Raw genomic sequence first — 22,939 nt, 5'->3', positions numbered from 1 at the left:
CCCTCTATCTATCTATCTATCTATCTATCTATCTATCTATCTATCTATCTATCTATCTATCTATCTACCCCCACCCACCCCCTCTATCTATCTATCTATCTATCTATCTATCTATCTATCTATCTATCTATCCCCCCACCCCCCATCTATCTATCTATCCATCTATCTATCTATCTATCTATCTATCTATCTATCTATCTATCTATCCCCACCCACCCCCTCTATCTATCTATCTATCTATCTATCTATCTATCTATCTATCTATCTATCTATCTATCTATCTATCTATCTACCCCCTCACCCCCCCTCTATCTATCTATCTATCTATCTATCTATCTATCTATCTATCTATCCCCTCACCCCCCCTCTATCTATCTATCTATCTATCTATCTATCTATCTACCCCCTCACCCCCCCTCTATCTATCTATCTATCTATCTATCTATCTATCTATCTATCTATCTATCTATCTACCCCCTCACCCCCCCTCTATCTATCTATCTATCTATCTATCTATCTATCTATCTATCTATCCCCTCACCCCCCCTCTATCTATCTATCTATCTATCTATCTATCTATCTATCTATCTATCTACCCCCTCACCCCCCCTCTATCTATCTATCTATCTATCTATCTATCTATCTATCTATCTATCTATCTATCTATCTATCTATCCCCTCACCCCCCTCTATCTATCTATCTATCTATCTATCTATCTATCTATCTATCTATCTATCTATCTACCCCCTCACCCCCCCTCTATCTATCTATCTATCTATCTATCTATCTATCTATCTATCTATCTATCTATCTATCCCCTCACCCCCCATCTATCTATCTATCTATCTACCCCCTCACCCCCCATCTATCTATCTATCTATCTATCTATCTATCTATCTATCTATCTATCCCCACCCACCCCCTCTATCTATCTATCTATCTATCTATCTATCTATCTATCTATCTACCCCCTCACCCCCCCTCTATCTATCTATCTATCTATCTATCTATCTATCTATCTATCTATCTATCTATCTATCTATCTATCTATCCCCTCACCCCCCCTCTATCTATCTATCTATCTATCTATCTATCTATCTATCTATCTACCCCCTCACCCCCCCTCTATCTATCTATCTATCTATCTATCTACCCCCTCACCCCCCCTCTATCTATCTATCTATCTATCTATCTATCTATCTATCTATCTATCTATCTATCCCCTCACCCCCCCTCTATCTATCTATCTATCTATCTATCTATCTATCTATCTATCTACCCCCTCACCCCCCCTCTATCTATCTATCTATCTATCTATCTATCTATCTATCTATCTATCTATCTATCTATCCCCTCACCCCCCCTCTATCTATCTATCTATCTATCTATCTATCTATCTATCTATCTACCCCCTCACCCCCCCTCTATCTATCTATCTATCTATCTATCTATCTATCTACCCCCTCACCCCCCCTCTATCTATCTATCTATCTATCTATCTATCTATCTATCTATCTATCTATCTATCTATCTATCCCCTCACCCCCCTCTATCTATCTATCTATCTATCTATCTATCTATCTATCTATCTATCTATCTATCTAAGATTCTAAAGGCTTGGCTACAGCATGCGTTTGGGGTAAGATTCTGAGTTATAAGTTGAGCTGGGACGGGGGCTGGTCCCTTGGGATTCAAAGAACCTTTTTGTTGGTGAGATTGTTTTCCCTACCTCTCCTCCGGATAGGAAGGGATGCCAGTGGCGGCACAGGAGAACTGGAGTGTGTAAGGGAATTGCTGCTCTTTGTAGCTGGTTGGGGTTTCTCCGGGTGGAGGAGCCCCAGGCCTGGGCTGTCGGTAGCCCTGTCTCGAAGCAATTCACCCTGACTTGACGCTCTCAGCAGAGTTCCCAGAAAGCCCCTTTTCACACTCCCACAATTCCCTGTGGCAATCTCAGCAGGGCCGGCTTCTGCACCGCGCCTGCTGCTCTGCTGGCTCAGGGTGACGAGCCAGGGATGACGAGCCAGGTACCATGGAGCAAAGTACTTTTTATTCAGCACAAACTAATTACAGAGAAACCATCATGAAACCTTTGAGCAGTTCCCAGGCCTGCCCGGCTTGCCAGGTGGGGTGCTGGCGGGTGCCAGAGCGCATGGCCTGTGCCTCTTGCTCGCAAGCTTGCGTCCATTTGTGGATCAGGGTGACTGACATCTCTCCCTGGCCAGGCCTCCTCTCTGCTTTCCTCCCTCGGACTCCTCGATGGCCAGCTCCTTCCTATTGGGAACTTCTGAGCCTGGCTGGCTAGGAGCTCCTCAGCACCTCTCTGATTCTCAGCGGCTTCTCACCCTTTCCGTCCATGAATCTTCTCCAGCACAGCTGCCAGCTTGCACAGGGAATGCCCGTCTGGCGTCGGGCGGGAAAGAACGTGGCCCCCCCTTGCAGGTCACCACCACTGTCCCATTGCTGGCCCTCTCCAAACTGCACATGGAGCTCAGCCTGGAAGGAAAGCCTCTGCTACTCCCTCGCCCGGCTCTGGCTGAGCCTCTCCTGCTACCTGTCTCTGTTAACAGCTCTCGACCGTGCCTAGTGTGACGTAGTGGGGGTACCTGGCTGGTTTCTATGCTGCTGGCTCTGGGGTAACCCCCACTGGCTGCCGTGGGTACCACGACCCAGCAAAACAGGATGAGTCACTATGCAAACCAGTGGCCAGACACCCCCCATGGAGAGGAACAAAGGAAGGTGGATGCTGCCCTGGCTGGGGGGCAGGGCTGGAAGAGGTTAGTTAGTTGCTGTCTGGAAGCATGGAGGAGACAGCCTAGGGAAAGGGGCTGGAGTTTAGGGGCCCAGTCTCCCCCATCTCAAGGGGGCCTGAGGCATCCTAGCCCAGCTCTGTGACCAGATTATATCTGTGCTGTGCTGTATCCTGGAGAGGCAATAAACTTCCTCTATTCCACCGGCTGGTGCAGTCTGTTTGTGCCATTTCGGGGTGCAGGAGACGGGGGACCCCCAACATGCCGTCACACAGATCCAGACTAACACGGCTACCCCTGATTCCTAAAACTAAAATACCCACCTGGTGAAGTGAAAAAACAGATCCACAGAGCCAAAAGAGTGCCCAGACATGAACTTCAAGACAGGCCCAAAAGAGAAAACAACAGAATTCCACTTGTCACCACCTACAGCTTAAACCCCTCCAACGCATTATCAAAAATCTACACCCTATCCTGGAAAATGACCCCCCACTCCTAGAGGCCAATTCTCGCCTACAGACAACCCCCTAACCTCAAACAGATCTTTTCCAGGAACCACGCTACATCATAAGCATCCAGGAACCCACCCCTGCAACCAGCCCCGGTGCCAACTCTGCCCACACATCTACACCTGCGATTTCATCACTGGCCCCAAGCACATCAGCCACCAAGTCAGAGGCTCATTTAACTGCACATCCACTAAAGTGATCTATGCCAGCAGTGCCCCTCTGCGATATATACTAGACAAACTGGGCAGTCCCTATGGGGAAGAATTAACGGACGCAAATCAGATCTCCAAAAAGGCAACACACACAAACCTGTCGGGGAACACTTCAACCTCCCTGGACACTCCTTAAGGGATCTGTAAGTTGCTGTTTTGTTTCAGACCAATTCTACAGCCAAATCCACAGAGGACTGGAACCCCACTTCCTTCACAAGTTTAACTCTCATGCAAATGGTATGAATCGGGATATCTGGATGGCTCGCACATTATCAGCCCAGCAAACAATGAAGGTGCCAGTGGTTCTTGATGTCTGTGTAGAATCTGGTGTTAGTCCTCTTCCTTCCCCAGTGCAAACGCATGGCTCTTACCAACCGCTGGTAACTAGTTAGTCTTTAAGGTGCTACTAGCTATTTGTTGTTTTTTAAGTTTTCCTGTTACAGACTGGCTCTGCGATCCCTGTGAAACTTATCTACCCAATAAGCAGCGAGGAGTCCTGGGGCACCTCACAGACTAACCGAAGTGTTGGAGCATAAGCTTTCGTGGGCAAAGACCCTCTTTGGCAGATGCATGTCTGGGTCTTTGCCCACGAAAGCTTATGCTCCAACACTTCGGTTAGTCTGTGAGGTGCCACAGGACTGCTCGCCGCTTTTGCAGATTCAGACTAACACAGCTACCCCTCTGATACTTATCTATCCAATGTCCTCTTCTCCCCTCCCTCCCTCCAATTTTTTTCCTCCTCCCCCTCTTCCCTTATTTATTCTTGGTTCTGGACTTCCAGCACTCCGGTCATCTGAAGAAGTGGGCTGTGCCCATGTGATCCCATCCACATGTTTTGTTAGTCTATCAAGTGCTACCAGACCATTGGTTGTTTTTTAAGTTTTCCTGTTACAGACTAACTGGGCTCCCCTGCAAAGCAGTTTACAGACTTTGTTTAGGGAAAGCTGGCATGGATACGGTTAGTAATCAATAGCTCTGTTTGCACTGTAGCTTTATTTTCATGGTAAGTGCAGTAACTGCGCACCCCGGGCATGGTCTTCAAAGCGGCCTCAGATTCAAAGGGACATTGTCAAGTTTGAAAACATTCCTGTTGCTGACAGAGCATGCTTAGAATAGCAAGGCCAGGGAGCTTTGCAAAAATTCCCGTTGGCCATTCTCAACGCTTGTGATTTGGTGGGTATTTTTAACCCACCAGGCTCTGGAATTTGGGACACTAAGTGTGACTCTTGGCTTTCACTGAAAAGGGAAGTGTCTGGGCTTCCAGATAAAAGAGTCTGAAGTTGTTTTAAATGCTCATGATTTGGGGCCTGGCTCCTGATGTTTGAACCCTTGGGATTGGCAATGCTGCTTCAGGATTTTGTTTTCTAAGGATTTTCCTGCTCCCTGTTAATCCTTAATAAGGGTCTCTTGGGCAGAGCTGGCAGCAAGATTGTCATGAGACGTGCTGGCAGGCCTGCCTGCAGGCCTCAGAGAGCAGGGATGGAAGTTTCCTAGCTGTATCACAGCCTGGTATCCGTAGCCTGCAAGCACAAACCCCAGGTGTTAGCTATCAGACGCCCTTCATTGGCCACAGCTTCCTATGCTTGCTAGCGGAGAGCCAGCCCCGTGGGAACGTTAACAGTGGCATCGGGCCCGCTCACGCACACTCAGTAAACAGCTAACATCAAATCCCGGGGAGACCCGCCCCTAGATGAGTCTCAACCGGGCCCCCAACCTCGAGGGCTGAGCAGGATTCCCCCATGCAGGAGCCACGTCCACTGCGGCCGGGCGCGAGGTGAGCGGAGCGGGACGCGAGCACTGCAGAGAGCCTTGTACGCCTTTAGCCATTGTCCTGTGGTGCTTTCGCTTGCTAGAGTGAGCCTGGGAAGTGGCGTGAGCTCGCTAACGTGCATTATCCCTAATCGGCTCTGTGTTGAAGAGAATGTACAACCCTGTTGGGCCCTGGCCCTGTGAACTGACAAAGACCAACCCCCAGGCACAGCCTCTGACCCCCACCCTGCCCCAGAGGTGGAAGCAGGCCGGTACGGGGTACCAGCAAGAACCAGCTGCCAATCCCTGCAAGTATCTGCCTTTTATTCCCCCCGTAGGTGGCCCTGCTGGTAGGGGTCTGGCAGCGCTGCCGTGGCCAGAGCCTGCAGCATTGGGAAGTCGCTGGGTCTTTGGCTGGGACACAATGTGGACAGGGACTGGGGCGATTCCCGGAAGTGCTGCTGAGTGAGGCGTCTGCTTGTGCCATGTGCCTCGGGGCTCCGCGCCGGCCATTCTGCTCACGTTCGCCACAACCCTTTATTCCTATTGTGCTGCTTCCTCCAGCCCCTCGCCTGGGCCGCCAGATAAGCCCAGGCCAATGGAGCTGTCATGTGAGCAGAGAGGCCCTCGCTTTGCACTGGTCAGAGCTCCTGCAGCAACTTCTCCCCCGCCCCGACCTCTCCTCCCGCAGGTTCCAGCAGGCGCGGTGCTGACGCTACTCTGGGCGCGTGGAGGAAGGCCCTCCAATGGCGAGTCCCTGGACCTGGGAATGGGCGACAGGGGAGGGGTCGCGTGAGGATTCCCTGGTGGGTTCCCTCCCTCGGGCTGCTCTGGGCAGCAGGGCACTGGGCTGGACGGGCCTGTGGTCTGGCTGGTCTCTACCAAGCATGGAGTGAAAACTCAGCATTGACCATCAGGCCACCTTGTTTGCATTCCGCCAGCAGGGCACGGCTCCGCCGGGGCTAGGCTGTCTCCTGGTCCAAGCTGAGGAGCAGATAGCAGGTCTCCAGGTGGTCAGGGCCCATCCGGTGCTCAAAGTGAGGCTGCAGATCCTCGGGCGCGAACTGGGCCTGAGCCGGGACGTGGTCGCCCAGGGACGGATCGGGCTCCCCTGCAGGCAAGCGTCAGACGGGTGAGTCCAGGGGCCCCTGCGGGAATGTGCAGAGCAGGGCCCCTTGCTCCTCACCGCACCTGCCTGGTCCCAGCCTGCTGCTTAGGGGCTGGCGGCCGCCATTCCCCAATGGCCGGTCGGTGGCGGCTCTGGCTCCACGCCATGTCTGCAGGTAGCTCTCTCCGCCCCTCCTCTCCCCCGCTGCTCTTAGGCGGCAGGGACAGCGGATGCCACGCCAGGGGATGGGACGGAACAGCCAGGCTGCATTCTGGGCCCTGCTTTGCCCCGCTGGGGTGGGCCAGATGAACCTTCTGCGCCAGCTTCCCCGCTGCACAGGGGTAACGGCGATGAGCTCCCTGGGCGATCGGGAAGCTCAGTGGTTTCAATGCATGCGGGGGGGGGGGGGGTACCGCTCCCACTCTGGCAGACTCAGCAGGGAGCAGGCCGCGTCACTAGGGATGTCAAATAGCGGTTACCCAAATAGTCGAGTAACCTCAGGAATGCTCCTCGGGTACTCGACGAGTCTATAGTCCCCAGGGCCAGTGCGCTCCTGCCCCACTCCCGAGGAGCCCCCCGCCCCCACGCTGCTGCCCCTGTGTCAGACAGCTGCACTGCTCTGGGGGGGCCAGGCGGGAGCAGGCCCACAGGGGGAACCAGTTTAAAAACCAGCTCCCCTCGCGGACCAGCTGCCTCTGATACAGAGACAGCAGCATGGGGTGGCAGCAGCCCCTGCCTGGGGGGCCTGAGCTCCTGGACCCAGCCAGGACTGAGCCGGGCTGCCCGCCTGGCTCCGAACACACTCTAAATGCAGAGCTGCAGCAGGGGTAGGTCCCAGAGCCGGGCTGCTAAAGCTGTACTGGTGGGAGAGGGAACGCGTGCAGTCCAGAGCATGAACCAATCCTCTTTTGCTCATCAGTTACCTGACTGCACTCTTACACCCCAGCAGTGGCTGCGTTTCGGCCCCCTCCAGAGCCCCCGGAAGGCACCAAAAGTAGCAGGGGGGGCTGGGTGGAGTCACCCCCACTCCTATTGCCCACCTTGAGCCTCCGGCTAACACTCAGGTATTGAAGGTAAAGGGGCCCATGCCACTGCCCGATGGGGAACGTTGCAAAGGATTCTGGGACAGTGCGTGCGAAGGAGAGAGGCTGTGGGAAGCTGAATCTGTCCCGAGCTGAGGGCCCTTTGTCACAGCCCAGCTTGTCTCCTGCAAGGCAGATGCCCAGGAGCCGGTTGCCTCGGCGCGGCAGACTGCCGGCAGCACGGGAAGGCAAGACTAGCAGGCCCGAGTGCATTTACTGTCTTGCCCGGGGCACCTCACCTGTGCATGTCTCCCGCAGAGTCCTCAGGGAGGCCGAGAGAGCAGCGGGCCCTTGGGGATCCTCCTGGAACGCCTCATTGTCAGCTGGCACCTGCATGGCGCAGCGGGCACTGCTCACCACCGCCTCCAGGCTGGGCTCCTCCACCTCCTCGAAATCGTCCGGGTAATCTGCCAGCTCCACCTCATCCCTGCCCTCTGCAGCAGGAGGCAGGGAGCCCCGGGCATCAGGCTGGGCTCGTGCAGCTCTCAGAACAGAGCCACGTGGCACACCCCCTGCCACCCCCCACCCACTGCATGGCAAAGGTGCTGCACACTTACTGCCCCCGGCACATCTCTGCTCCTACGCAGCACCTCCTCTCCGCTCTGCCCCTCCCCGTACCACCGCCACCCTGGCTCCGACCCACCCTGTCCAGGGGAGGGCCACGGGGGGGGGGGGGGGCGGGGGCCTGTACACATGCCAGGACTGCGTGCCTCCCCAACAGAGCCAGAGAGCCGGGGGACAAGGCCTCCCTGAGATGGCCGGACTAGCTGGGGCCCCACTAGGCACGTTTGCCTGGCTATGGCCGTGGCTCTCCACCAGGAGCCCGGGGCCACGAGCAGGTTTCAGGGGTCCACCACGCATGGCTGGCATTAGGCTTGCGAGGTACCGGGCCTCCAGCCACACAAGCCAGGGCTGAAGCCAAAGCCGAGCGACTTAGCTCCACGGCGAGCTCTGACAGCTCCTGGCTGTCTCATGTAGGGAGGCAGCTGCCGCCGCACGGATGGGCTGGGGGTTTATTGCACGGGGGGTGCTCAGAAAGAGAAGGGTGAGCCCCCAACAAGGGCTGCCGACAGAACTCCCGGGCAACGGGGAGGGTTGGCTCTGGGGCCCTGGGCAGAGCTGGGGGCTGGTCTCCCCCCACCAGCACTTCAGTGTTGCCTGGTCCGCACCGCCTGGAGGCCTGGGGGTGGTTTAAAGGGCCTGGGGCACCGGCCGCGACCACAGCAACAGGAGCCCCGGGACCTGCCCCGGTCTGCCTGCTCTCTGGCGTGCCCAGGGGGTGCACAGCTGAGCTGGGGTCTCCTGACATTCCCGGCACACCCAGACCCCCCCTTGCTGCGGTTTCTCTTTCCCAGCCTGTTCCCGGCGCGAACCCCGCTGCGCCCCAGAGCACGGCGGGCACACGCTGGCACCGGGGCCACATTCTCTGACCAAGGCCAGTCCTGGTGGGAGTCCCTGCTCGGGTTTCCGGGATGGCGCAGACAGGACACGGGAGGGTACCTGGTGAATCCGTGCTCAGGGGTGAGTCAGGAGGGCTGGCCTGGCCTGCGAGGAAGGAAAGAGGCCTGTTAGGCAGAGCGGAGCCTTACGGCACTGCGGTTTCTATGACAACACGGGGGGAGACCAGAGCCCCTGCGATGCAGAATTCAAATCTGGGTTTGGGTCCAGACTTCAGCTCCCAGCCTGGGGCCCCGGCGCAGACCTGAAATCCTGGCGGAGTCCCCAGGGGGGCTACTTTCCTAACCCGAGATCTGAGTCTACCTGCTCCTAATGCCCCTGCCAGTGTTCCTGGCGAGCTCTCCCTAGAACCTGGTGTCCGGAGCCTTTCCTCCCTCCTCCACCCAGTGTTTCCCGGTGGCTCTCTGATGCCCCTTGCTGTCTGAACCAATTTTGCTGTCGTTAGAAGCTCAGGACGGACTAGCCGCAGAAAGTCTCCGCAGCAGTGGCCAGCACCCAGCTCTTACCGCTCTCTCGTGGGGCCTGCGTGGACAGGCCCGGAAGGGGAACGTCGTCTTCTAAGTTCTCCTCGGTGGAAGAGGCGCTTTCATGCTCAAAGTCCTCGGAGTAATCTGAGCTTCTGTCTAGCTCCTCCGGCTCCGAAAGCTCGGGCCTGCGTGTGCTGACGTACGGCGGTGCTGACTTTGGCCGGAAGGCGTCCCTCCCTTGGTGAGCCGGGAGCGTCTGACTTGGGGGCGTGGGAGGGAGGGGATCCGGGCTGTCCTCCTCGTGGGGCTTTGCCCGATGTTGCTGCTTGAAGAGCTGGGACTCTCGGTGACGAAGGAAAAGCTGGAGGTGGTGCTGGACATACGGGAGGTTGAGGACGCCGCTGGCACTGGGCCGCTTTGCGGGGCACTTCTCCAGGATGGCTTGGATCACGCCGTGCAGGGGCTCGGAAAAGCACTCCGGCACCGGGGCGTAGGGGCCTTGCACAATCTTGTAGAACAGGCTGACCAGACTGATGCCATCGAAGGGCGGCCGCAAGGCACACGTTTCAAAGAGGACACATCCCAGCGCCCAGATGTCTGCCTTGGAGCTGTACGGCACGTCCTCGCAGAGCTCGGGGCTCAGGTAATAGGGAGTGCCCACAAAAGTGCTTGCCATGTCCAAGGTGCTGTTCATGACCTTCGAGATGCCAAAGTCCCCCAGTTTCAGCATCCCTTTCTTCGTGAGGAACACGTTGGATGTTTTGATATCTCGGTGCAGGATCTTCATGGAGTGGATGTGCTGCACGGCCATCGCTAGCTGCACAAACCACTCCATGACGGTGCTCTCGGGAAAGTAGCCCTCCTTCCTCTGCTTAATGTGGTCGTCCAGGGAGCCGCCGTCGCAGTAGTCCTGGACGATGAACATGTGTTCCTTGTCAAAGAAATGCTCGTGGCAGCTTACAATGTGGGGGTGCGTGAGTTTGCCCAGGATGGTCACCTCCTGAAGCACTGCCTCTCTGGTCCTCGTTTTCTTGGACGGATCGGTCTTGATTTTTTTCACGGCAAACAGTTTCTTTGTCCCTGTGTCCCTCATCAGGAGGACCTTGGCAGTCGCTCCCCGGCCTATGGTTAGCATCTGCTCATACTTCTCCATCGTCGCAACCAGCATCCGAACTAGAGGGAGAAGCAACGCCTCAGGTTACCATGTCGGAGACGTCAAGCAAGGCCGCATGCTTTCTGTTTCGCGACCGGGGGAGGGGCACCCAAAGTCATGTGACTCGCGGGGGCGTGTTGATGACAGCGGATGGGGCGGGATTCGGAGCCTTTCACCTCGACATCTCTGGGGTGAATCGGGAGCAGGGCACGAGGGCCTGACCGATGTGCCTGTCTGACAGCAGCTGCGTAGTGGGCCTGCATGAAGGGATCTGTGGGCCCAGTCTAGTGGCTGGGCTCTACATCACAGAAACCACTATGACACTAATCCCCCCCTGAAAAGCCAAGGACCGAATGGGCCACACTTCGTCCACAAGGGCGGCCTCTCCAGGGCTGAGCTGGGGCTCGTTGGCTGGGGCGGTAGGCAGCTGGCACTGCTGCTAGTCTGCAGTGTGCCTGTGATGGCAGCAGGCCAGGTGCCAGCTGCGCCGACGGCCCGTGTCTCAGTGGAACAGTGACAAATGCCTGGCAGAGCCACTGGAGCCAGCACAGGTAAAGCAGGCACCAGGGTTATAAATGTGCTGAGTCTTTTTCGAAGGGCTTGTGAGTTGCAGCCGGCGTCCCTCTCGCTCAGAACATCTGCACCCCGCTTTGTAAGGGAACAGCTGAGCGTGAGCTCACCAGACCGCTGAGGCACATTCACTAGTGTAAGATGCTGATCTCCCAACAGGAACGGTCCATCAACACTAGCGGGACACCAGATGGTCTAGTGTGGGGCATGAGAGAGGACAGAAGTCTCTGTTGTTCTACCCCACACCCAAAGATGAGCCATGCCAGCTGAATTCTCTCCTCTGCTGTTTGCAGCTCAGTGCAGGAAGGGGCTAAGAGCCCCAGGGAGAAGGAACGGATTGTCTCTGTTTCTCGGCATCTGAGGGGCAAGGTTGACTAGGCATAAGCAAAAGATCACCAGTGCTTTGTCTGGGTTAGCTCTAAAGGACCCCAGAGCTCGCTTATTTCAGAACCTTGTATTCCCTTTTGAAATGTCAGATTGTGTCAGTCGCGTCGCTCTGTTTACCTGCTTTAACCTTGGAAATAGCTCTCCTGGTTTCATAGAATAATAGGAATCATAGAATAATAGGACTGGAAGGGACCTCGAGAGGTCATCGAGTCCAGCCCCCCGCCCTCAAGGCAGGATCAAGCTCCGTCTCCGTTTCCCCACTTGATACTTCTGTACAGTTTACAATAGGGTCGGTTGCAAGTGTCTGGGGTTGACCTGGGGTAAGCAGGGGCACCATTTCAGATTTTGGTTGGGGGTGTGTGTGTGTGTGACCTGTACATATCGGGAGGGGTGGAAGAGAGTAAGAGCATGGGGGGGCAGACTGAGGACAGCAGCTACAGCAGGGTTACTGAGCATCAAACTAGGGCTGACCAATCCCATTCACCCCCTCCCCTCCACACATATCATCTCTTTCTAGGGCTACTAAGGCACTGGAGAACTAGGGTGATTTTTGGCAGATAACTTAGCAATTAGCTGGCAGGAGCATTGTATGCAACTCCTAGGCTGTGTCTAGACTGGCCAGTTTTTCTGGAAAATCAGCCGCTTTTCCGGAAAAACTTGCCAGCTGTCTACACTGGCTGCTTGAATTTCCGCAAAAGCACTGACCATCTCATGTAGGATTGTCAGTGTTCTTGCAGAAATACTATGCTGCTCCCATTCGGGCAAAAGTCCTTTTGCACAGAACTTTTGTGCAAAAGGGCCAGTGTAGACAGCTCAGATTTGTTTTCCCGCAAAAAAGCCCCAATCGTGAAAATGGCGATCAGGGCTTTTTTGTGGAAAAGTGCGTCTAGATTGGCCATGGACGCTTTTCTGCAAAAGTGCTTTTGGGAAAAGCATCCTGCCAATCTAGACACTCTGTTCCGAAAAGGCTTTTAACTGAAAACTTTCTGTTAAAAGCATTTGCGGAAAATCATGCCAGTGTAGACGTAGTCCTCTAGAAAAGAAAGAAAATGAAATAAATATTAGAGCCCCTCATCTCTAACACGCACCTGTTCTGATGTCCCGTGGCAAGTCACTTAGGAGACACGGGGTAGCCCTACCATTGTAATACATAGCCTGACCGTGGCAACCCGCGTCCTGCCCTGCAGAGAGCGTGGATAGGGCGAGAGGTGTGCTCGGTCTCCACGGCCCATCTGGGCCTTGGCTCTGCTCACCGTGCCAGGAAGGCAGGGGCCAAACAGGCCTCCTGAGGGGGAAGCAAAGGGGACAACTGCCCTGGGGCCTGGCAATTCAAAAGGGGCTGGGGCTTGCCGTGGTAGCAGCAGTGGTCTGCACAGCCCTGGGCCTTTAAACTGCTGCTGGCGTGCTGTGCAAGGTGCTCCAGGCAGCAATGTGGGCTGAAGGGGGGCACACTGAGGTCCGGGTAGGGTCGAGGGGGAGATGCCGCAGTCCAGGTGGAGTCAAGGGCCAAGGGACCCACGCTGCAGTCCAGGCGGGGCCAAGGGGGCCACGCTGCGGTCCGGGGGGGCCAAGGGGGCCACGCTGCGGTCCGGGCAGGGCCAAGGGGGCCACGCTGCGGTCCGGGCAGGGCCAAGGGGGCCACGCTGCGGTCCGGGCAGGGCCAAGGGGGCCACGCTGCGGTCCGGGCAGGGCCAAGGGGGCCACGCTGCGGTCCGGGCAGGGCCAAGGGGGCCACAGCAGTGCGGGCAGGGCCAAGGGACCCACGCTGCGGTCCGGGCGGGGCCAAGGGGGCCACGCTGCGGTCCGGGCGGGGCCAAGGGGGCCACGCTGCGGTCCGGGCGGGGCCAAGGGGGCCACGCTGCGGTCCGGGCGGGGCCAAGGGGGCCACGCTGCGGTCCGGGCGGGCCAAGGGGGCCACGCTGCGGTCCGGGCGGGGCCAAGGGGGCCACGCTGCGGTCCGGGCGGGGCCAAGGGGGCCACGCTGCGGTCCGGGCGGGGCCAAGGGGGCCACGCTGCGGTCCGGGCGGGGCCAAGGGGGCCACGCTGCGGTCCGGGCGGGCCAAGGGGGCCACGCTGCGGTCCGGGCGGGCCAAGGGGGCCACGCTGCGGTCCGGGCGGGCCAAGGGGGCCACGCTGCGGTCCGGGCAGGGCCAAGGGGGCCACGCTGCGGTCCGGGCGGGGCCAAGGGGGCCACGCTGCGGTCCGGGCGGGGCCAAGGGGGCCACGCTGCGGTCCGGGCGGGGCCAAGGGGGCCACGCTGCGGTCCGGGCGGGGCCAAGGGGGCCACGCTGCGGTCCGGGCGGGGCCAAGGGGGCCACGCTGCGGTCCGGGCGGGGCCAAGGGGGCCACGCTGCGGTCCGGGCGGGGCCAAGGGGGCCACGCTGCGGTCCGGGCGGGGCCAAGGGGGCCACGCTGCGGTCCGGGCGGGGCCAAGGGGGCCACGCTGCGGTCCGGGCGGGGCCAAGGGGGCCACGCTGCGGTCCGGGCGGGGCCAAGGGGCCCACGCTGCGGTCCGGGCGGGGCCAAGGGGCCCACGCTGCGGTCCGGGCGGGGCCAAGGGGCCCACGCTGCGGTCCGGGCGGGGCCAAGGGGGCCACGCTGCGGTCCGGGCGGGGCCAAGGGGGCCACGCTGCGGTCCGGGCGGGGCCAAGGGGGCCACGCTGCGGTCCGGGCGGGGCCAAGGGGGCCACGCTGCAGTCCGGGCGGGGCCAAGGGGGCCACGCTGCAGTCCGGGCGGGGCCGAGGGGGCCACGCTGCGGTCCGGGCAGGGCCAAGGGGCCCACGCTGCGGTCCGGGCGGGGCCAAGGGGCCCACGCTGCGGTCCGGGCGGGGCCAAGGGCTGGCTGCCCAGCTCTGCCCTTTCTACCCCAAGCCCAGTCCCTTCAGGGAGCATGAAGCCGGCCCCTCTCCCCACGTGCCCTGGGGCCCTGCAAAGCTGTCGGCTCTCCTGGGCTCGGTTGCTGCCCGTGGCGAGGGGCGCAGCTGACCGGGTGCTCAAACCCACATGCACGGACTCACTGCCAGCACCTGCTGGGCGGCCCAGTGTGCAGGGAGTTTGTCCTGCTCCTTCCCCGCCTTTCAATATCTGCCATTCCGGTGGGCTTGCCACAGTCCCCTCAGCCACTGACCCCAGGGGCGGAGCAGAAAGCGAGTGAGGTCACTAACGCCCGCTGGGTCAGGTCCCTTCTCCCCTCCCCCCGGGGGCAGATCCATGGACCCCCCACTGTAAACACGCGCCCTGGCTGCACTATTGGCCCGCACACCGGTGCCTTGCTCTAGACCTGCCCCGCGGACACGGGCCAGGCCGCCTGCTGGGTGCGCGCGGGGCGCATCTGCTCACCCGGAGCGGCGGCTGCAAGGCCTGAAATGAGCATCCCCACCCCGGCGCGGCGCGGCGCTTGCTCGGCCGGAGGCTGGCGCTCACCTCCTCGGCCGCCGCCCCGGCTCAGCGCCCCCGGGGGCCGGCGCGGCAGCCGGCCAGGCTGTGGCGCAGGGGTCCGTGCCGGGGCCGCGGCGCTGCCGGCAGGAGAGCTCCAGGCCCGGCCGGGGAAGGGGCTGATGCGCCCCCCGGCAGGCGGGTTGGAGCCGGCCTGTTGCTCTCAGGCGTCCCCGCCCGCTGGGGCGCGGAGCGCAGCGCGCTGCCAGTGTCTCCGTGGCAACCCAGCCTCGCCAGCCGCCGGGGAGCGCGTTGCCCTGCGCTGGCTGCTCCTGCAGGAGCGGGGGGCCCCGAGGCGAGCCCGGCCCGTCAGACTGCGGTGCCAGGCGGAGGGAGGGTGAAGCGCAGACCCGCCCCCGCCCCCGCTCCGACAGACGCGGCGCAAAACCCGCCGGGGATGCTGAATTCCAAGCCGCGCGGCGCGCTCCGCGGGGCTCTCCGGAGCCGGGCAGAGCAAGGCCCGCTGGGATCCAGCAGCCCCTCCCCGGACCCACCGGGCTGCCCCCGCTCGGAGAGCGCTTCGGCCCGCCAGGGCTGCTCCTCCGCAAGCCCCGCTCGGGGTGGAGACAGGCGACCCGCAGAACCGATGGGAGCGGCGCTGTGCGAAGCCACGGCCCGGCCCCCGCATGGGCGCCGCAGGTCGCCCCCTCTCCAGCCAGGCCGATGGGAATTGCGCAGGGCGCAGAGCGGCGCCAGTGAGGCGGGGCAGGGAGCCGGCTCCAGCCCAGGAAAGAGCAACAAGCCAGCAAGGGGGGGGGCGGGAGAGCGAGTTAGAAAAGCGCGAGCAGCGAGGCGGGGAGCCATTTATCGTGTGATTCCCCCCCCCCCCCCCAGGCCAGGTAGCCATTAGCTGCACCTGGAGCAGAGCTAGGCGGCTTGATTGGGGATGAAGGTCACCTGGGTAGAAGCAGGCGGGGCGTCTAGAAAGCGGGGAGCTGGCCCGAGGGCGCGGACTCTACTGGGGGGGGGGATGCAGGGGCCCGCTGCAGGCCGGCCTTGGCAGCAGTCCAGGGAGCGCACCACAAGGGCTGAGAGAGAAAAGTGAAAAGCTGCTGGGCTGAGGGTCCCTGCATTGGGCCCAGGTGTAGCTGGGTTCTCCTGCAGCCGCAGTGGGAGGGGCCTGTGAGGGTCAGTTTGGAGGGGGATGTCAGTATGCGGGGTTCAGGCTCGCAGTGGAAGGTGCTGCAGCTCCAGGGGCCTGAGAGCGCCCATGGGAACAAGTGGGGCCATTGGGCTGCACTGTGGCAGGCAGGGCCGTCAGGCCGTGTGGGGTGTTAATAACCAGATGCACCCTGAGGAGGTGCCAGCGCAGTAGGAGCAGCTCCCAGTAGCTCTTCACGCCCCCCCCCCCACACACAAGCACTAGGCCTCATGCAGTTAGCAGAGTTACAACAAACAGGCAGCACCTCCACATGCAGTGCACAGCCAACCCATGGAACTCACTGCCACAGGGCACTGGAAGGCCACAAGCAGAACTGGGCTGAAAGAACGAGTGGTCCCATGGCACCTTAGAATCCCAAGATTTCGTGGGTAAAGCCCACTTCCTCAGATGAGTGGGAGTGGACATAAACCAGTGGGAGAAACCCAGATCTGTGTAACAGCAGAAGTCCCTGTGTAAGTCAGCTGGATGGTCCCATTCTTGGTTCTTAATGTGAAAATGGGGGTGTTAAAGGCGGGAGAAACTGGCTTAAAAGGAAAGTTAGCTGAGTTCATCAATGGCCGTTAGCCAAGAAGCTCAGGTTGCCACAGTATGCTCTGGGTGGACCTAGCTCTGATGGTGGCACTGGATGACGGGGGATGGATCACTTGATCGTCCTGCTCTCTGTTCCCTCTAGAGCATTTTGTGTTGGCCACTGTCTAAATGGGCTAGATGGCCCATTGGGCTCATCCCACAGGGCCATTCTTCTGTGGTGCTGGAAAGATCCCTACCCCACTAAGAGTAGGATTGTATGAAACTTCTCTGTGTGTAAATCTTGCACCAGTCAGCATCTGAAGAGCTGTGAATGCCTAACCCATGGGAGTATTGTCAAGCAGCGCAAATGGTTACCTGTAGGCTGTTGTGACCTAGTAGACAGCTAACCTGTGGAACTCACTGCCACACTACACCAATGAGCTCTGGAGGATGAGATATCTATGTCCTCACGTCTGGTGGGATTTCTGAAAAGCCTTGTGAAGTAGAGCATAGACTCTTGTGCTTGAGGGCGTGAGTGAGCTAATGTTATTGCTGAGAAGCCTTAGGGGAGCCATTTTAGTCTGTAACTTTAAGATCCAGGAGCAGTCCTGTGGCACCGTAGAGACTAGCCCATACAGTGGATTGGGAAGGAACATCCCCAGTGGCTGCTTATGCAGAACTGTCCCCTGAGGCTGTCTGGCCCCTTCCTGGGAAGCAGCTGATAGCGACCAGGGTTAGCGATGGGTTCCTGGCTGGCTGGGCCAGGCTGTGGGTGGGGCTGGTGATTCCTGTGCACCTCACAACAGACCCCAGTGCTCTTGGCTAGCTCAGGGCTGACCCCACATCCAGGTTAGCCCCTGCAGCCAAGTCACATGCCATTCAGCACCAGGACTGACCACCAGGCAATTCTGACTCTGTATGTAGGGGAGGGCGACAGTCCGCCCCCCTCCCCCGGCGCCTCAGAGTGGCACCATGACAAGCCAGGTGGGGGAAATCCTTGGGGAGATCAGACGCTGGCCCAGCCTGCTGTCTGTTCCTGGCTCTGCTCTCTGGCTGCACCTCCAGGCTAAATCTGGGGAAACAGTGTGACGGTGCGTTGGGGTCCCCCGCCTCCTGCACCCCCGAAAGGGCACGAACAGACTCCCCCAGCCGGTAGAACAGAGGGAGTGTATTGCCTCCCCAGTATTCAGCACAGCACAGATGTCACCAGGTTACAGGGCAGGCCTAGGGTGCCTCAGCCCCCCTTGATATGGGGGGGGGTCTCGGCTTCTAAACCCCCCAGCCTGTTGCTGAGGCTGCTTCCTCCATGCTCCCAGACAGAAACTAACTAACTCTCTTCCATCCCTGCCCCCAGCCAGGGCGGCATCCACCTTCCTTTGTTCCTCTCCATGGGGGGTAGCTGGTCAGACAGGTTTGGAGCCCCCTTTGCATAATGACTCTGTTAAACAGCAGAGGTTGCCACCGCCCTAGCAAGGTCGCCCCACTACGTCACGCTGGCCCAGCCTGCTGTCTGTTCCTGGCTCTGCTCTCTGGCTGCACCTCCAGGCTAAATCTGGGGAAACAACTGGACTAAATGCTGCTTTCTGGGAGCCCCTGCACAAGGACACACGGTCCCCTGCCTGCCGTGCTAGCAAAGAGAATCACTGAGCATGGTGGCGTGTTGGGGTCCCCCGTCTCCTGCACCCCTGTAGTGGCACGGACAGACTCCACCAGCCGGTAGAACAGAGGGAGTTTATTGCTTCTCCAGGATACAGCACAGCACAGATGGAATCTGGTTCCAGGGCAGGCCTAGGATGCCTCAGTCCCCCTTGAGATGGGGGAGACTGGACCCCTAAATCCCAGCCCCTTTCCCTAGGCTGCTTCCTCCATGATTCCAGCCAGAAACCTAACTCACTCACTTCCAGCCCTGCCCCCAGCCAGGGCTCCACTCCCCTTCGTTCCGCTCCCTGGGAGATCACTGGTCGGACAGGTTCGAAGCCCCCTTGCATAATGACTCATCCCCTGCCCAGTGGAGGTCACTCACAACCCACTGCCCAGCATAGCAACCAGCAAGGTACCCCCACTATGTCACACTGAGACCTCAGCTGAAGGTGCTTTGGGCCCCTTTCATAGTTCTCCATGGAAGCCTGGCTGATGTGGCATCCACGGAGTTCTTCTCCCCCTCTGCCCGCCATCAATTTCTGTCTCCACGGGCGAGCCGTGCCTTTCTCATCTCTGGGCACAGTGATGTCACCAAGGGTACGTCTAAACTACATGCCTCCGTCAACGGAGGCATGTAGATTAGCCAGATCGGCAGAGGGAAATGAAGCCGCGATTAAAATAATCGCGGCTTCATTTAAATTTAAATGGCTGCCCCGCTCTGCCGATCAGCTGTTTGTCGGCAGATCGGGGCAGTCTGGACGCGACGCGCCGACAAAGAAGCCTTTCTTGATCGGCACAGGTAAACCTGGTTTCACGAGGCATACCTGTGCCGATCAAGAAAGGCTTCTTTGTCGGCGCGTCGCGTCCAGACTGCCCCGATCTGCCGACAAACAGCTGATCGGCAGAGCGGGGCAGCCATTTAAATTTAAATGAAGCCGCGATTATTTTAATCGCGGCTTCATTTCCCTCTGCCGATCTGGCTAATCTACATGCCTCCGTCGACGGAGGCATGTAGTCTAGACACACCCCAAGTCTCCAGCCTCAGTGCAATTTACCAAAGGCCGGTGCAAACAGCACGCCCTAGATCATCATGCTGGTTTGGACATTTCCCCAGGGTGTCAGCGTAATGGGCCCCTCGGTTCTGTAGCAGAAACGGACCAGGGAGGGCAGAGTCACTCCAGGGTTTGACTTGGAATCACAGAACCCCAGAACCGGAAGGGACCTCGAGAGTCATCGAGTCCAGTCCCCTGCCCCACGGCAAGACCCAGCACCGTCTGGGATCATCCCTGACAAGTGTCTGTCCAACCTGCTCTTAAATATCTCCAGGGTTGGAGAGTCCACAGCCTCCCCTGGCAATTGATTCCAGTGTTACCACCCGCACAGGCAGGAAGTGTTTCCTAATGTCCAACCTCAGCCTCCCCTGCTGCAGTTTAAGCCCCTTGCGTCTTGTCCTGTCCTCAGAGGCCAAGCAGAACAATATTTCTCCCTCCTGCTTGTGACACCCTTTTAGATCCCTGAAAACTGCTGCCAGGTCCCCTCTCAGCCTCCTCTTTTCTAAACTAAACAAGCCCAGTTCTTCCCTCCTGGCTCCTGTTCTCTCGACCTTCCATTGTTCTCGTTGCTCTGCTCTGGACCTTCTCCAATTTCTCCACATCTTCCCTGAACTGTAGTGCCCAGAACTGGATCCTAGCGGGCAGCTGCTTTCTGGTTGTCTGCTCCCCAGCCTGCCCTAGAGCCATGGGGAAAATTCAAGGCCATACAACGTGGTGTCGTACTGACCGTGTGCCACGAGGTGTCGCTGTTTCTCTGCAGATGTGGATGGAGGGGTGGCAGGCTGGGTGGGGTCCCAGCTGGTTCCCGAGCAGTTTTGCTGGACGTAGGCAGGGTACACTGTGTTCACCCAGCGTGCTCTCTGCAGCCAGATGTTTCTGCGCGCCTCTGACCCTGCTAACGTCTTGGCCGGTTCCCGCTGCGGAGGAAAGCTGCTGCACTCGGCACTTCTAGCTGCATTCAGGAAAGAGCCTCCCCCGGGCCTTTCCAAAGCCCCTCGCCGGAGGAGAGCTAATTTTAGAAGCCTGGATGTCCTGTTTCCTGCCAGGGAGGCTCTGCGCTCCAAGCCCTGCTCCCTCCGGTGGCGAGGTGCTGGAGATGTGGCCACGCGGGGAGCCAGCGGCCCAGGTCTGCGTGGCTAGATCCCCGGGGAAGCCTTTGCCAGTGTCAGTGTCTGGCTGTGCTGATGGAACAAAAGGGCCCCCCAGCACCTGCCGTTCCCCTCCCACTGCTGTGGGGACGCTGTCTACCCGTGCCCGGGACTCAGGCGCCAGCCCTCCCTGCCCCCTCCGGGAGGGACCATGAGCAGCGCTGTGGCCGGGCCATTTTCAGATTGTTTAGGACACGTATTGTGGGAGCCACGGGGAGGGACCGTGCTTCCCCATCGACGGCTCCTCAGGCGGCTTGAAGGTCAGAGGGACTGGTCCGCTTGGACCCCAGCCCACGCGTGGCCCAGAGAGCAGCCTCCTGGGATTGGATCACCCCATGGAACAGGCAGCCCCAGGCAGACAGGAGCGCTCCGTGGGCCCTTGGGCACCAGCGCAGGTGTGGGCTGCGGGGACGGAAGCCGCTGCTGTGCCCTGGCACTCCCAGGAGAGGAGGCAGGACGGGCCGGACCTGCCCTTCAATTCACACCAGAGCAAAGAGCAGCCTTAGGAGATGCCGGCTGAAGGGCCCTCCGCCCAGTCTGCCTGGGAAGCTCAGCAAGGTCTCTGAGGGCCATCCTGGGCGCACACAGCTCGGTGAGCGTGGCAAGTTGTCTGTGGCCAGGCCAGTCACCTCAGGAAGGTGGCAGGTCAAGGGAAAGCCGGGGAAACCCTGGCCCAGTGGCTGCAGCTGTTGGATGGGCAGTGCCCGGCTGAGAGTGCACGTGGCACGCTGGGCACAGCGAATGCCTCAGTCTGTACTGCACCGTGTGGGATCCGTCAGGAAATCACTGTGCCCTGAGCCGCCCCCTACCAGTCCACACCGGGACACGACCCAGGGCCTGGGCTGGCTGCTGCTTGTTGCTGAACTGGTTTGCAAGGGCTGCAACACCTGGGACTGCTTTTGTAACCCTCCTTTCCCTGTGCTGTTAGTTACTGCTCCCCCACCCCCAGGGCTGCAGCTCCTGCCCTGGTTACAAACAGTTCTGCTGAGCGGAGGCTGCTGCACAGCTTGTGCCGGAGGTTATCTCGGTGCGCGGGGTGTTCCTAGAATGAGAGAACACCGGAGCGGGGCGGGACCTCGAGAGCCGGCGAGTCCAGTCCCCTGCGCTCCCAGCAGGACCAAGCGCATCCTTGCCAGGTGTCCCTCCGACCGGCTCTCGGATCTCCCCAGTGGTGGAGAGTCCACAACCCCCCAGGCAATTCAGGGTTTGACCACCTGAGCCTCCCGCGCTGCAGTTTCAGCCCATTGCTGCTTGTCCTGGTGAGAACAGGCCCTTGGGAGGAGGAGCCTGTGCCGAGGCTGAGGGGACTGCTGGGCTGTGGGGCGCATTGGCCCTGCACAGACCCCTCTGCCCCGACCAGCCTTTCCGCCCACTTTGCTTTCCCCCGTCACAAGCTTCCACTCTGAGGTGGGGGCTTCCTGGGCAGGCCTGGGACGAGCCGGCGCGACCGAGAGTGGCCCCGCCTGGGGCAGGAGAACACAAGGGGCAGCTTGCGGCTGGGCCGGCTGCAGGCCCGGCGATCACTGGGACAGTCTGTTCCCGCGGCGTGACGCTGACAATGATCAATAACAACACCGAGCAGCGTGGGAGCTGGCCGGGAGCCGGGCTGCTGGAGCAGGCACAGGGCGTGTTGGCAGCGTCTGACCCCTCCGCCGCAGTCAGCTCACTCTTCCCAGAGAACCTGGCTCCTGGCCCTGCCTGGCTCCCCCTCCCCCAGGGAGCAGGAGAGACGAGCCTCGTGCCAGGACACCCAGCAGCGCACGCCTGTGGGCGCAGGCACACGTCTGCATCCTGGATACAGCCCTGGACCCCACCACAGCCCGGGCGCACTCGCATGGCTGGCACCCAGCTCCAGGGACCCACAGGCACAAATTGCACACTCGTACATGGGGGACACACAGGGCGGGGGGGAGGGGGGACAGGTACCAGGCCCCGGAACACAAGGAAGGGGACACTTGCCTACAGCTAATTTCACAAGCTGCAGAGCGGGCCGGCCAATCATTCCTCAGAGCCCTTCGCGCTTACGTAACGCCTGGCGCCTGCCAAGCGCCACACAAACAGCCCATCTCCCAGGACTCGGTGCGGATCCATGAAGACCGGGAGAAGGCAAAACAGGGCTATAAAAAGCCAGCAGAGCCGCTGCCAAGGCCCCCGTGACCCGGCAAGGAAGCGCTCGCACTCACGCGCAGAGAGGGCTGTTTGGGACGGTAGGCTCCTGGCCGAGCCGAGCTGGCAGGGCGCGGGTTCCCCTCCCACAGGAAGTGCCGAGTAGCCGAGCTTTGTTTTGTTCTTTTTTGGAACGAAAACGCGGAGCCTCAGACCGTGCCCTGAAAGGGAACATGCTGATTCGGCAGCACTGTGGTGCCGCTGCCAGCCCGGCTCCTGCGCCCCTTCCGTCGGGGGCTGATGGCAGGAGAGAACCCTGGCTCCGTGGGTGTGTGAGGAACCCGGGACCCAGGGAGTTAGGAGCCTGGCGTTCCAGCACCCTGCCGAAGTGGGAGGGGTGGGAAAATGCATGACCCCAGGGGGAGCAGGGCAGCCCAGCCC

General features: G+C 59.6%; 1 protein-coding gene across 7 annotated transcripts; it reads right to left on the bottom strand.

The window, feature by feature from the left end:
* Positions 1 to 2,026: 2,026 nt before the first annotated feature.
* LOC102446217 (uncharacterized) lies at positions 2,027 to 20,175 on the bottom strand. Of its 7 annotated transcripts, XM_089781691.1 has the most exons (6): positions 15,374 to 15,607; positions 9,373 to 10,506; positions 8,840 to 8,953; positions 7,648 to 7,842; positions 6,141 to 6,329; positions 2,027 to 4,989 (listed from the first exon to the last, which is right to left on the bottom strand). In XM_089781691.1, the coding sequence occupies exons 2-5, from the start codon at positions 10,499 to 10,501 to the stop codon at positions 6,181 to 6,183; spliced, it is 1,587 nt and encodes a 528-aa protein (XP_089637817.1). In that variant the 5' UTR covers positions 10,502 to 10,506; positions 15,374 to 15,607; the 3' UTR covers positions 2,027 to 4,989; positions 6,141 to 6,180. The 7 variants fall into 7 exon arrangements, with proteins under 7 accessions (XP_089637817.1, XP_089637820.1, XP_089637818.1 ...); XM_089781694.1 differs by lacking the exon at positions 15,374 to 15,607 and adding an exon at positions 19,972 to 20,175 and having other exon boundaries at positions 2,027 to 6,329; XM_089781692.1 differs by lacking the exon at positions 6,141 to 6,329 and having other exon boundaries at positions 2,027 to 5,981; positions 15,374 to 15,616.
* Between the last annotated feature and the right edge of the window lie 2,764 nt (positions 20,176 to 22,939).

This window comes from Pelodiscus sinensis, chromosome 13 (assembly GCF_052426305.1).
Source record: "Pelodiscus sinensis isolate ZL-2025 chromosome 13, ASM5242630v1, whole genome shotgun sequence".
Taxonomy (NCBI): domain Eukaryota; kingdom Metazoa; phylum Chordata; order Testudines; family Trionychidae; genus Pelodiscus; species Pelodiscus sinensis.
The sequence above is the reverse complement of the archived record's forward strand: the minus strand, read 5'-3'. Positions and strand labels throughout refer to the sequence as shown.

Coding starts and splice junctions, on each gene's coding strand:
- LOC102446217 (XM_075896575.2), bottom strand. CDS start 14,817: ATGCTCATTTCAGGCCTTGCAGCCGCCGCTCCGG. Junction 8,954..9,372: donor GCAGGCCCCACGAGAGAGCG/GTAAGAGCTGGG, acceptor CCTTCCTCGCAG/GCCAGGCCAGCCCTCCTGAC. Junction 6,330..7,647: donor TCTGCGGGAGACATGCACAG/GTGAGGTGCCCC, acceptor GCTTGCCTGCAG/GGGAGCCCGATCCGTCCCTG.